Here is a 15297-nt window from a genome sequence, read left to right as displayed (position 1 = left end):
AACCTTCAGCTTTTTCATCATCCTCAGCATGTCCTTCTGCAGGGCTTGCACCTTTTTGCCGGGCTCGCCATCGCTGTTGCTTCCCTCGGAAGAGTCATCATCCTCAGACAAGCTATCCTTCTTCTTTTTCTTCTTGGATATCTTGGTCTCACTCTCGAGATCCATCGCTCTATTATATGCATCTTCGTACGAGGTTGGTGGAACAATTTTCATCTTCTTCCGGATGGAGTGTTTCAGTCCCTCCACGAACCATCTCTTTTTCAACCCATCCGCTAGTTGACTCTCCATTTTCCCCAACAGTTTCTTGAGCCGCCGACTATAGGCTCGAACAGTCTCATTCTTGTTCTGCTTTGTGCCATAGATTTCGGCTACTATTTCATTGTCGTCTCTGAGGAGACGAAACTCTATCCCGAACTCCGTCTCTAGGTTGGGCCATGTGCCAACTTTGGCCTTATCCGTATCGGAGTACCAGTCGATGGCCACTCCCCTTAAGGTTGCTGGAAATTGTGTTACCCACTCGTCCTGGTCGGTAACACCGTTCGCTGACCATATGGTTTCGCAAGTGCGACAATGGCAGACGGGATCTTCCTTCCCGTCGCCGTTGAACTTCGGTAGCTTCTGCTTACTTGCCATCCCACCGCTGGGTCTCGCTCCTCTGGTGCCTTGTGTGCTTGTACGTGGTGATCCTAATAATGTGAGTTCAATTCTCTATGAATCAATCAAAAATGAACTCAGCTGATACAAATTGAATACAAACCAAAACCTTCCTATATCTGAAACTCAGTATGCAGAAAGAAATACACACTATTTCTGATTTGACAAACACGATCATAAGGAAGAAGAAGCTGATCAAGAAAGCTGCAAGAGAGGAAGATGTGACAAGGAAGAATGACAAATATAACATATCGGAATATCAATGAAGAGTCACATGAAGGGAGAAGTAGAGGCATTGACAATTACTTCTGCACGGACAGCCTCTTCACCTTCACCGACAACCTCATCGCCTCCACCGACAGCCACATCACCTTCATCGACAGCCGTTGCAACATGAAGAGTCACCGACGGTAAACAAGGCAAGGAAGGAACGAAAGCTAAGAAGCCGATGCTAGACAAGATAAATAAGGAGCCGATAATCTCTATCGAAGCTATATCTTCAACACATAACATATACACTTAACTCTATCTTATATGATATTTGACTTCATAACCTTCTTCTAATCTGCAACAAATCCTTCTTCAGCTGTGCTGTGAAAACACTATAAATCTCTACAGAAATTCCTCCTTTTTTTCTTCTCATAAGTTTGCAAAGATCTTCTTTTATCAGTTATCTGCGCTTTTCTCCATCAATTTAAAACACACTCAAACTCATCTACATCATACCACACGAAATGGCTTGATTTTTATGCTTAATAATACTCCATATGGGCTCTGCAAACTGACTGATTCTTTTTTTCTTTTATTAGAAGCTGCAGACTCTACCTTTTTTTATTTATCGTGTGTCTTCAAAAAAGGGTGCCTCCACTATATTATCTTTTTGACTTAGAAGAAAATGGCCTTCTTAAACACAACCTCCGAAAGAAGAGAAGAACGACTTCTCAAAAATAGAAGAAGCATTACAAAGCATCTACAAGGAAAATGGTTGGTCAGAAAAAAAAATGCAAAGTAGACATACCAAAAAATAGCTGCCATTATCAGACAAAGATGCTCTTTATTGATTCCACCCACGTTAAAGATATTGGCAAATAATAAACAAATTGCAATTTGCCAAAAATATATAACGGCAAATTTATCACAAGCCACAAAAAGATGCCAAGTATGAATACATTGTGAGAGCTTATTTAACCTTAATAGACATCGACCCCTTAGAATGATCAAACAATGACGTGGCATATAATTTGACTTGGCACAAACAAGCAGACAAGCAGCCAGCTTAAGTAGACACCCAAGTAGCTCAACTAGACAGCCAAGTAGCTCAAGCAGGCAACCAACCAAGTAGCTCAAATGAGTAGCTCAAACAAGTAGGCAAGTAGCTCAAGCAGCTCAAGCACTCAACTAGGTAGCTCAACTGAACAATTGATGAAAATCTAATGACTAATCAGTAACTTGACAAGCACTCATACAACCTTGAATGTCATCCTTTGACATCAATGACAAAATATGCAACAAAAATAACTTTCCAATACAAAGGGGCAAGTTTTAATAACATAGAGAAATAGAAATCACCTTGCATTGTATCAAACACAGCCAAGGAATGCGACAACCAAAGCCCCCACATCAAACCTAAAACCAATAGGTTTTAAAGGAATCCCAAAACCTTGTACAACACCTTGAGCTGTAAAATTTACAACTAAGAAGACCACAATGTTCCCAGAAACATGAGAAATACAAAGTTAGAAGAAAATCACACACTGAACCCTCACTGAAACACATCTTCCAGCCAGGAGACACTTTATTAGAGTCGAAACCTCTACATACTCTGCTTCAGGAACCACCTCTATAGGTTCATCAACAAAATAAGTAAATAACTCTCCACAGAGTACATCTCTATAGAACCTTTGAAGAAGAAACAACCTTCAGCCTAAAGCGACCTCCTCAGAGCCGAGAGCTTTTACTACAAACGCCACTTCTATAGGTCCAACAACAGTCCAAATCATTAGAGAGTTTGCCTCTATTGGACTTAATGAAACAATACCAACAACTGAAACCACCTCAATAGGAATAGCCGTAGCATAGCTAGGAAAGTTGGTAGCAGCAATCCCAACAATGATACCAGATAGTAAAATAACCGTAGCCTCTAAAGCCATAGAGACCTTAAGGCCTGACAAAAAGGCCGATGACCCTCACTTGGTCAGCACCCACCAGTCAAGAATTCCACTTCAATGGAGAGAAAGGAAGGGCACCTAGGGTGCCCTCAACCAATCATGAATAACTCCGCTCAAACTCCACGATAAGGAAGTAGTAGAATGAGCAGATATGTAGAGTTGAGAGAAAGCAGTGACAACACAGCTATCAAACCTCAAAAGCAAGGGGACCGGAACCCTTAAAATGGCTCAACAAGGAGGATGGAAAGGCACGAGCTGAATCACCAGAGTCAACACTGCAACCAGGCAGTGAAACGAGAAGACTATTAGAGACAATTGTTGGGGCACATTTTATATTAGTGACAAATTTGTCTATAATATTTTAATGTTTCAATTGCTAATCCCTTTCCTTTTATTAGAGCTACTTCAACTTGTCTTTTCCTTGGGGATTGTTTGTACAGTAATCAGTCTGTACAATGGACCATAGTATACAAACTTGTTGAGTACTCATGAGATTTTTCACTAGCCGATTACTCTTAGGAAAAACATGTGATCCTTGTTGGCCAATTTTCAGCAAGTCATAGACTCTAAACATGTTGAGTACTTGTTGAAACTTGTCAAGTTCACACAAAAAAACCTGTTCAACATGGAATAGGTGACCCTATGTGATAAAATATGGCATAAACATTGAAAAAACATAGTTTTTTGCCTTTCTAAAAATTATTAAAATGGCACGTGCCATGAAATTCTATGTGGTTTTGGAAGTTTTCATTTGGTCTTAGTGGCAAGGGCTTCACCCTCGACTCTATCTTGTACTATGGTAGGGAACACACAAAGGGCATTGCCCTAGTCCTCACAAGGGGTATTGCCCATTGACTGTGCTAGGGGCATTGCTGCCAAGCTCCTTTTAAACTCATTTGGTACATTTTGTAGCTTTATTTTGCATAAAATCTATTTATTTTTCGAAAATTAAGTATAATTTAAGTTGTTGAGTTTTGTTTGTTTTTATTTGGTTGAGTAGAATTTTTTTGTGTTGTTGAGTTTGAGTTTGCAAACTATGCAATAGGCAATGGAATGGTAGATCTTAGATTGAGTTTTGTATGCCTTCTTTTTAATATTAACAAGTGGAATGGAAGTATCTAAAGTATAATTTGCTTGTTCATTCTACAAAACTGTTGATAGGTACTATTTCAGTAGTTAATTTTTTGGTGATAGTGTTGATAGTGATGACAACACTAATAGCTCATGTTAATATTAAATTAGACAACATAGACATCACTCTTAATTGACATGCAAAATATGAACAATAATGTGATCGATTGCCTGGTAGGATTCTGAGGCTTTAACAAGATGAGGCTAGACGATCTCTTTCTCATAGTCAGTTTGTTGCATGGTGGCCATAAAAAAGAAACTCTAATAATGAGGCCTTGTATAGACTGAATTCTTGTTAGACACTGGTGCATGAGAGAAGCACTTGCTCACTAACACTTAACATATGTTATAATATTTTATTATATATTAAATTTACAATTGAATTTTCGCATGGTTGATAATATTTTTGATGATTCTATTGCTTCTTGGGTATTCCATGTTTGAGGATTCACTGACTTGGTGCTTCAGGAAACTGATTGTTTTTTTAACTTTTCTAGTTTAACTTACATAAAATGTGCAAGTACGAAATGGAGAGCTATATGATACTCTAGATAAGAGGTATTAACTTATTTAATCTCATCTAAAGCCTTGTTATGTTTATGTTTTATAGTCTAAGGACAAAATTTGATGGACCAATGTTCCATATATTTGTAAAGGTCACATGATTGGCAGTGCAAAATACCATTATACAGTTAGTTCTATTCAAAATACATGATGTTTTCTAAATGTATTAGGGGGCAATATTATACCATAGTCTAAATATGCACCAAATGGGTTCACCAAGTTGGCATCACAAGGTTGGGGCATTACAATTTGAATTACATCAACTGAGTAACAATGATCAATTAGTACAGCACTATGGTGCATGTTTGCTTAATTACATACTTGAAGAAAAGCTCTGATGAGGACTTTGGAGGAGCCTCCAATGGACCCTGCAGGAAACATCTTGGTAGTGCCCTATGAATAACATCTATGTATACAATACAACACAACTGAACAAAGTAACATTTGAGATCGCAGTTAGTAACTAAAAATGTTTATTTCCAACAAATGAACTCAAAAGAATGTTACATGGAGGAAAATGACATTTGATAGTAAATATAATGGTGAAGAATGTTAAGAATATATGTTTTCTACTTAGGATATCAATTTTAATATGTTGTGTACATACTGTAACTTGTTTTTATATTCCCTGCAGTTTTGTTTTTAAGGAGCTATATGAGAAGCTATTAACAAGTTAATAGTTTCCACCACAAGTTAATTAGCTCTTGAATGTTGAATTTATTATATGCTGTTGAATGTCTTTCTCCAAGACAACATTTGATTCCAGACAAACCTAATGCCTTTGAAATGCTATGATGTGTTTGTTAAACATGCCAAAACCTATGCATACTGGTTTTCAATGCTTGGCTTCACTTTTGCATGTGGCTTTCATTTGTGATCATGTGTATAAGGATTTATTCTTGCACGGCATATATTTCTGTTACAGTTACTCTTCACTACTTGAGACACCACTCTAATAAATCACATAAACTCTAGTGCTAAGGAAATCTGTTCTTGTGACTTCAGAGGGTTCAGCATATGAAGAGGTTCTATTACCATTTCCAGCACTATGTTGACCTTGTGATGTGGAAGGTAAGTATCATGCTCAAGTGTTTAGATTGATTGTGGAGGAATGACTGCCTTTTTTGACATAATGTTGATTGAATTATTGCAATAGTTATCAAATTGTATCCCACTATTACATCTTAATTAACCAACTCTATGTTTTATTATGATGAGTCAGGTGCAGTTCTTAGATCGACATCATCTCCTCATCAAGTTTGGCAGTGTAGATGGAGGGGTGAGCGTTTCTTCATCATGGATTTTTTTATGGTGATAATTTTACATCAAGGCTCGTCAGGCACTTAGTGTTATTTTCCACCTAAGAAAATTATAATTTTTCTTGCTTCTAAGATCTGGTAGATAATTTCGTTGGTTGGATAAATCTTGTACTTCTACAACCAGTAATCAATTTCATTAGGGTTTTTTAAATAGTGTATAGATCTGTTTCCTACTTAGAGATTTATTGGTTTGTAATCCCAGGTGTCAAGAAGCTCAGATTATCAGACTGCATTTTTTGCTGTGTATAATATGGAGACAACTGAAGTAGTTGCTTTTTACCAGGTAAAATTTACTTTTGCCTGCTTACTGTTCAATAGAAAATTTCCAGGCTTTAGAAATTTGGACATCTGACATCCTCTGTTCTGAGAAAATGATTTTCGAAGACAGACTGTGTAAAAGCAAAATGCCATCGGCGTTTCACGTCTCCTTCGAGACCCATCATCAGGATGAGAATGATGAAAGATTAAAGATGCAGAGCTCCTTTCATAGATAATTCCGTCACAGTTACATGAGGTGGGACCCACCTTCTGTTTTGTTATTGCTGCAGAATTCTTCAGAGGAATTACTGTGCCTGTTTGAGCAATATTGCGATCAATTCCGTGTACCATCACCATATCCCTTATATATGAGGTTTATATCTTCATACTCCAACAATGTCTGTGCAAGAGAGCAACTAAGAAAGCAAAAGGATGCCTGCATTAAGAACAAAGCTAGTAGCTATTCACAGGTACCCCTTTTTATCATTCATTCAATTCTGTCAATGTTATTTTTACTATTTTCTATAACCTAGATGAAATTTTCCGCTTTGTATAACTCATATAAGTCAGAAGGTCATTTTCATTGTGGAAATCTGATATACGTTATCTTCTAACTTAATCTGTATAAGTGGGGAGTTGATAATTAGCCAACAGTTCCATGGAAGGATTTTCCTTTCTTGATTTGCTCTACTGAGGCCTCTCTTTTCACATTGTTGAGAAATAAACACAAACTGTAATTGTGAGTGCAAATTCTCAGTTCTTCAAGTGGAATGTATAACTTTCTCGTATTTAATTGGTGGAATGATATTGAGCCCAATTATTGCTTGTGTTATTTTATGAATCCTGTATTCAGATTGTCAGTAAATGAGTACAAACAGTAACATGAGTGTAAATGTTCAGTCCTTAAAGTAGAGTGTATAAAGTTCTCACAATTGATGTGTGGAATGATACTGAACCTAATGATAGGTTTACTGCTCACGAAGCTTTTTCAAAGCAAATATGTTCCAGGCATGGTTTCAGAGGGGGTTGTATGGCCATGTAATGTTTTTTCCCTTGTTTGGATCAAGCTGGAGGAAGAGGGGAGATATGTGAAGGAATATATTGTATGAAATAAGCATCATATCTCTAATAGTGACACAAATTTAGAATATTTATAATATTTTATTTAACAATGTTGAAGTAATAATATTAAATGCAATATTTAAATATGAAGTAAACAGTTTCTGGATTTGATTGTGTGCAAGTTTTTACACATCAAGAACTCGGATCACACTCCGTGATCCATCATCAGGATAAATGAGAGTTCTTGATGTGTAAAAACTTGCACACAATCAAATCCAGAAACTGTTTACTTCATTATCATGGATTGTGGAAATCTAATAGAATTGATATTTAAATCTGTTCTTTTTTTTTATGAGGTAAATAAAAAAGGGACATCTAGCCTCACATATAAAGTGTGAAACTATTGTATGAAATAAACATCATATTTCTAATATTGAAACGAATTTAGATTATTTATAATATTATATCTAACAATGTAAAAGTAATATTATTTAATGCAATATTAAAATCTGTTATTTTTTCTTGATGAGGCAAAAAAAAAAGGGACATTTAGCCTCACATATAAAGTGTGAAACTGTCTGTTTCCAGGGGCCAAGAAGATTTAGGAGAAACTTTCTTGGTGTAGGCTCCAATATAGAGTCAGCAAAAAAATTCATAGACCATATACATTTCAAACTTTGAGTCCATATATCCTTTCACATTTCAGGCCTGTATAGTTATATCTGAACAAAAGCATCAAAATCCATACTGCTATTTCAAAGAGGAAATTACAAACTAGAAATATGTTTCTTACATAAGTATTCTTGTTATAGCATTGTTTTTTGAATTCTAAGCATCATATAATGCACGGTCATCTGAATTTATCGAATTCTCCCAATACTTTTCCCATAAATGTTCTGATAATTTAATATTCGATTGTAATTAAACAAAGGAGTGAAAGCTCCTTAAATAGAGATTACAAGATCGATGTTTCTTAAAGAAACAAACGATACTTGAAGGCAAAATTAGAAACCAACTAATTACACTAAGATGACCATTACCTAATAGAATAAGAAGATATTATTCTAATACCCTCCTTTAATGGTCATCGTTCTAACTAAACAGAGAAGGCTGCCCCCTTTTTCTCAGAACGCTCTGTGACAAAAGCCTGCCACTGACCCTCCTAGAATCCACAAAACTTCTGGATATCACCACAAATCATCCAACCTGACGTTGGGTAACAAAGGTATCACTCCCTGTAGCCAGAGTCACCAAGATGAAGATGAAACTGAAACCACGATTTTGAGGAAAAATCGGCAAACCCCCAACAAACTTTTGTAGATGAGTATGATGCCCCAATTCAGATTGCAACAAGCCACCACTTTTGAGGAAAAAATCTCCAAACCCAAAAAAGGAAGATTACAAAGCATCATTTTTTTGGAAAAAATGATAAAAACCCCAAGACAGGAACACTTGTACCCATGATTTTTGAGGAAAAAATCAAGCAAAACCCATAATCCCACGCGAACATCGCGAATTATAGAAGACCAAACACGATTTTTGAGGTGAAAAATCGATCAAAAACCAAGACACAAAATTTGAGACACGGATTAAAATACAAAACTTCGTTTTTGAGGAAAAATGGTAAAACTCAATAGAATTTTTTTTTTTAGGATAAAAATTAGTAAAACCCTCCCAAAATTTTTTAAGGGAGAAATTTTAGAAAAACCCATCAGAAATTTGGGGAAAAAATTATTAAAACCCACCAAATAATTTTCTTAGGGACAAAATTATAAACCCACCAAATAATTTTTATGGGAAAAATTATAAAACACTTCTCACTTGGAAACTTTTTCAGGCGCAGAATGCAGACATGATTTTATTAGAAAATCCCCAAAAAACAGTGCAAAGCCATCGCGAAAAATAGACGACAGAGGTCACACGGATTTAGAGACCTGGAAACCCTGGTTGCGAGCAAAGATAACACGAAAATCGCGTGCCCAGAAGTAGCGATGCACACTGAGAAAAAAACTCAACCCAAAACCCATCACGATTTCGTTTGAACCCCAGATAGCATGTCGTGGGCTCAAAAACGGCACAAAGAAATCGCAGAAGACATGGGAAAAAGAAGGCACGAGTTGCAAAGAGAGTCGACTCCCAAGAAAATACACCCTCGCGTCAAACACAGAGAGCTGTAAAAAAAGGAACCCTTGCGTCAGAAAGAAAATCACGCAGCAACGAGGTCACAAAGACGACGTCCCCCAAAAAATTCACGATAGCGAAGCAAACGCCACAAACAGAGATGCAAAAGACAAAGGTTGCAGGAACAACCAAAACTCGAGCGCTGCAAACAGTTCACGAAAAGAAAAATTGTGATTTAATGCCTCGCGAACAAACCCGCAACCACGAACCACCCAGCAGACGGGTAAAAACCCTTCACGGGTTTGAACACAGAAACCAACCTCTCCTTTTTTTCACACAGATCGCATTGAAACCCTAGAAAAATGGTTTTCCCAAAATCCTGAGCCCTCCCACGAGGGAGATGGGTTCAAACCCACTCTGATACCATGTTTAGATAATATAATATTCGATTGTAATTAAACAAAGGAGTGAAAGCTCTTTAAATAGAGATTACAAGATCGATGTTTCCTAAAGAAACAAATGATAATTGAAGACAAAATCAGAAACTAACTAATTACACTAAGATGACCATTAACTAACAGAGTAAGAAGATATTATTCTAATAATAAACACTAGCAAATAGAGCTTCCTTTATGTCGCTTCTTGATGTGCCACCCATTTGCACTAGCTATAACAATTTGGCTGGCAGGGGTTGAGGGTAAAGGATTAAGAGCCAAAATGTGGCTGCTAGCCTTCTTGTTTTATTTGCACTGTAACATAAGTAACTGCATTATACCAAACAATATTGTATTATATTGACCTATTATGTTGCATCTTGTATCTCTTCAATGCTTTTGCTTTCCTCAATGTTGGTTTGTTTGAAATTAGGATTTTAGGATACTAATGATTATAAATAAAATATACAATAATGTTCATGAGAATTATAGAAGCATAGATTAAACACACAACTCAACATATACACGTGGAAAACTCTTCTAGGTAAAAAACCCTATGAAACATCATTTTATTGTAAAACACTTGAAAAAACTGTCTATAAAATATAGATATAGCTTGGGGATATCATTTCCACAAGACTTTATAATTTTCTGCAAAAACTCAAATTCTTACAACCTCTCAATGAGAGAGAAACTCCTTAAATATAGAAGGGGGTGTCAAAATACCTGATAGAGTATTGTTCACATCTATTCAAAACTACCATTTATAAATAATCAACAATCTAATAGTTATTGGAGTATAATTAATTTAAAATGGGATATGCTTAATAAAGCATAAATAGATATAAATTTATATTTATATTAGAATAATTTTAAAATGTTATATGGGTAATGTAACATGCTAAGTTCTATAGCAGAAAAAGAATGTAAACTATCTTTTCGATGCTATACAAATGACAATTCATAGAACTGAATTTTTTTTGAAAACACAAGTAAATGAAATTTAACTTTTGTACATGCAAGTATTAACATCAACTATCCATGAATGATTACATGTGCATATAAATAGTTCAAAGAACTAATCTATCAAGTGTAATGTCCCTATTTTGAAATAGGATTTAATAATAAATACTAATAATAAAATCTAAATCTGAAAAAATAAAAATAAAAATATAATTTTTTTTTTTAAATAATTAAAATTCATTTCAGTTTAATGAATGGTTAAAAGGCATGAAATGAAAAGTTGCAACTCCCTCAAACATGAGGTATAAAAGGGAGAAGAGAACTTCATTTGAACAACCACTTGAATCTACAACCAGTAGTGCAGATCTGATTGTGAAAGGTTGTGTCCCTTTCAAAGAGCAGAAATAATGAAGAGTTGCACTCTTTCAAAGGGTGCTAATGGTGAAAGGGTGTGCTTCTTGCCAAAGGGCATGCATGATGAAGAGGTGTGACCTCTCCCTCACATTGAGAGATATAAAGGAATGGAATAAAATATTCTAGGAGGAAACAACAGCCATAAGCAGAGATAAATCCTAAGGGCAGTAAACAATGAGCAGCAACAATAATATTTTAAGAGCAGCATAAGGGGCAACAAATTAAATAATGCAACAATCAGTGACTACAAAGCAATAGTATATATATATGCGTCAGAAACAAAGACAGTGACGATGTGTTTCCTGCAATCACTAGCTCATAAGAATATAGTTAGCTCGAAACCACATCAGTTATTCTAACATGTATGAATAAGATTAGATAGCAATACAAAACTTCATTAACTATCCAATGAAATCATTTCTCATAAGAAATTCTAAACCACTGTTCAATTAACATTGTCTAAACATCACATAATACTGCAAATAAAACATAGCATAGTATCAGTGAAAGTCAGATAAGAGATGCTCACAAATATTGGCATTTTCTGAAATTTCTCAGTTTGTTTTTCAAATAATTTTTTTTCATGTGTCTATGAGCAATTATATGCAAAATGAGCAATTGTAAGCCTTGTTTTGAAACAAATTATGTAATTTTGAACTCTTCAAAAGGGTGTTATTTTTCTTTCACTGAGTGAAGAACAATAGAACAATATGGCAAGCAGTTCTCCAAAGTTTCTTCTTCCAGATTCTCAGTTGTTGTGGGGGAATAATTATTCTGCATGCAACACCAAACTCAAAACTCAACTTGAGTTTGAAGAAGTTTGGGATGTGGTTTATGGCACCACTAACACGCCACAAGACAGATGCCGATGAGCAGAAAAAAATTGATCAAGCTGATAGAAAGGCAAAATTGATCATTTGTTTAGTGTGTCTGATGATGTTCAGTCCTTTATCCGCGATTTGTCCACAACCAAAGATGCATGGGACAAGCTAAAGACGGTGTATGAGGCAAAAAATTAGAATCAGATCTTGAATTTGTAGAGTCAGCTCCACAGCCTAAAGATGAAGAATGGAGAATAGTTGGAATCCTTTCTCAAAAGAATTGCATTGTTGAGAGCTCCCTTACAAGCATTGGGAGAAAACTCTGATGATGCAGTTTTGGTGCCGATTGTTCTAGGGGCACTACTGTCTACATACAAGGTCTTTGTGACAACTCTAAATGTCACTGAGACGACCCCCACATATGAGAAGCTAGGAAATATACTCCAAAAAGAAGAATCTATCAACTAGGAACATGATCAGGATGATCATGCCATGACTACACGTCATAGAGGCAAGAAGCCTATGAAGTAGTTCAATGGGGCTCCCAAATCTGGTAACACATCCAGACCTCAGAAGAAGTGTCCAATCTATGAAAGAGTTGGACATGATGTGAAAAATTGTTGGTACAACTCCTTCAACAAAGGGTCATCCAACAAATCACATCAAAAGAAGCCATTTCCAAGTGGCAAACCACAAATGGGAGCAGAAGAACAAGCAGAAACAACAAAGCACTGTTGCTGAAGCAAAAGATTCTCCAGATGAGGAGTACGTGTTGTTAGCCCACATTTTAGAAGATGGTTCACAACAGTGTTCCACGGGGATGCATTCCCCCCCAGGCCCATGTCCCCCCATCCCCAAAACTTAAACCCTTTGTTCCCCCATCCTCGAAGTCCGTCCCTGCGTTCCCTCATCCCCAACGCCCGTGGAACATTGGTTCACAATCAACCTCAATATGGTATGTGGACTTTGGTGCTACAAAGCACATGACTGAACAGAAGGAGTGGTTTCTCACATTGAAACCCGATCATGGTATGGTCATTCTTGGAGATGATACCACCCATGACATCAAAAGTATTGGTGACATCTCTTTGAAGTTTGGCATGAATTGCTGTAGGCTTAATGATGTCTTGTACATGCCGGGACTTACCAAAAATCTCCTTTCTGTTAATCAATTTCTTGACCACAACCTTAGGATTGAGTTTGATAGTTATCATGATAAAAAGATTTGTCTTATCAAAGATAAGTCTAAATATGATAAGATTGTTGCCAATGCGACTGAGATCGGCAAAATGTTTAGGCTTGATACAACTACTAATAATCAAGCCTTAGTAAGGAAAATGATCTTTCTCTACTTTGGCATCATAGATTTGGTCATTTAAGCGCTAGTTACTTGCTAAAACTCAATCAAAAAAGCATGGTCAAAGGGCTTCCATTACTTGTGTTTTTTCTAGCTGTGTTGCTAGAAAACAACATAGAGCACCCTTCTATCCCAGTGGGCATCGTGCAAGACAACCTTTGTAGCTGGTGCATACCGATTTGTGCGGTCCCATGCCACCTAGTCACAATGGATAAAGGTACTTTCAACTTTTTGTTGATGATCATCCAAGGAAAATGTGGGTATATTGCTTGCAGCATAAAGGTGAAGCTCTTTCCTATTTCAAAGAGTTTCGCACTCAGGTGGAAAAAGATACGACTCACTATATTTGTGCCCTCTGCTCAAATCGAGGGGGGGGGGGGAAACACTAGCATAGAATTCTCCACATATCTGAAGGAAAATGGCATTCGGCGTCAACAGATTGCAGCATACACACCTTAGCAAAATGGTGTTGCGGAATGAAGATCGCATCATTGTGGAGATGGTCTGAAGTATGTTGAAAGATTCTCAACTAGAGCATGCATATTGGGCTGAAGTTGTTCACAACATTGTTTATCTTTTGAATCGTGAACCAACCAAAGCCCTTGATGGCATTACTCCAGAGGAAGCATAGACAGGGGTAAAACCTTTTATCTCACATCTTCGTGTTTTTGGATGCACTGCCTATATGCATATTCCTAAACAAAAAAGGAAGAAGCTTGATGAAAAGTCAATGCAATGTATTCTTCTTGGATATATTAATGAATCTAAGGCATATTGCCTTATGGATCCTAACACAAAGAAGATTTACATTAGTAGAGATGTAATTTATGAAGAGAAGAATGATGTAAGCTCTCCTTCCACATCATCATCTACTTCAAATAGTGCTCCTATATTCAACATGGATGGCAAAAATGATGGGAGTGTTGATAGTCAATCAACACCCACCAGTGTCACAAAACCCTTATCGAAGTGGCATACTAGTACCATTCAAGATGCAAAGCTAGATGGAATCCCAAACACTTCCACTTCAGGTTCTAGATGGAATCCCAAACACTTCCACTTCAGGTTTGAGGACTCGCGGCATGGCTTGCAATGAGGTAAACTTAGCTCTAATGACTACAGTTGTTGAAAATTTTGAGCCATCTAATGTTTAGGAAGCACTAGAGTAAAAGCCTTGGAAAGAGGCTATGGATGCAAAGTATCAATCTCTGATGAAAAACAACACTTGGGAGCTCATTGATCTACCACCTGGTAAGAAAGCAATTGGATGTAAATGGATATTCAAAACTAGGTATAAAGCAGATGGTAGTATAGATAAACATAAGGCTAGACTTGTAGCTAAAGGCTATGCCCAAAAAGAAGGGATAGACTATGAGGAAACCTTCGCTCCCACAATAAAGAGAAAAACAATTAGAATGATGTTTGCTTTAGCTGCTCAATTTGGATGGAAATTATACCAAATGGATCTAAAAAGTTCCTTTCTTAATGGAGACCTTAAGGAAGATGTCTATATGACCCAACCAGAGGGATATATTGCACCTGGTAAAGAAGAAATGGTTTGCAAACTTGTCAAGTCCCTATATGGTCTCAAACAGGCCCCTAGAGCCTGGTATATAAAAATTGCTGAACATTTGCTAAAACATGGTTTCACTAGGCATCCATATGATCCAAACCTCTACCTCAAGGATCGGGGGGGGGGGGATATTGTGATCATTAATGTATATGTTGATGACTTGGTTATCACAAGCAGCTCAAAAGCAATGGTTGAAACAACCAAGAATGATCTCAAGAAGGCTTTTGATATGAGAGATCTTGGGCTACTGCACTATTGTCTAGGCTTAGAGGTATGGTAAACAAATCACCATATCTTCATGTCACAAAAAAAGTATGCTAAGACATTGCTTGAGAAATTCAGAATGATGGATTGCAAACCCATGTCTACACCTATGGAATCAGGATTGTAGTTATCTACATCTGATACATCCCCTCTAGTGAATGCAACTCTCTATCGATAAATGATTGGAGGTTTGA

The 15297-nt window shown here is 36.7% G+C and overlaps 1 protein-coding gene across 3 annotated transcripts in view; it reads left to right on the top strand.

The window, feature by feature from the left end:
* LOC131030756 (light-mediated development protein DET1) overlaps positions 1 to 15297 on the top strand; it is a 211882-nt gene that overhangs the window by 108476 nt on the left and 88109 nt on the right. For all 3 annotated transcript variants that reach the window (XM_057961679.2, XM_057961670.2, XM_057961684.2), the window contains exons 5-8: positions 5523 to 5588; positions 5740 to 5796; positions 6039 to 6119; positions 6385 to 6564. In XM_057961679.2, the coding sequence (XP_057817662.1) occupies positions 5523 to 5588; positions 5740 to 5796; positions 6039 to 6119; positions 6385 to 6564 (384 nt within the window). The remainder of the gene's footprint in view (positions 1 to 5522; positions 5589 to 5739; positions 5797 to 6038; positions 6120 to 6384; positions 6565 to 15297) is intronic.

Source organism: Cryptomeria japonica, chromosome 4 (genome assembly GCF_030272615.1).
Source record: "Cryptomeria japonica chromosome 4, Sugi_1.0, whole genome shotgun sequence".
NCBI classification, from domain to species: domain Eukaryota; kingdom Viridiplantae; phylum Streptophyta; class Pinopsida; order Cupressales; family Cupressaceae; genus Cryptomeria; species Cryptomeria japonica.
Note: the sequence above shows the minus strand (reverse complement) of the source record. Positions and strands in the feature narration are given on the sequence as shown.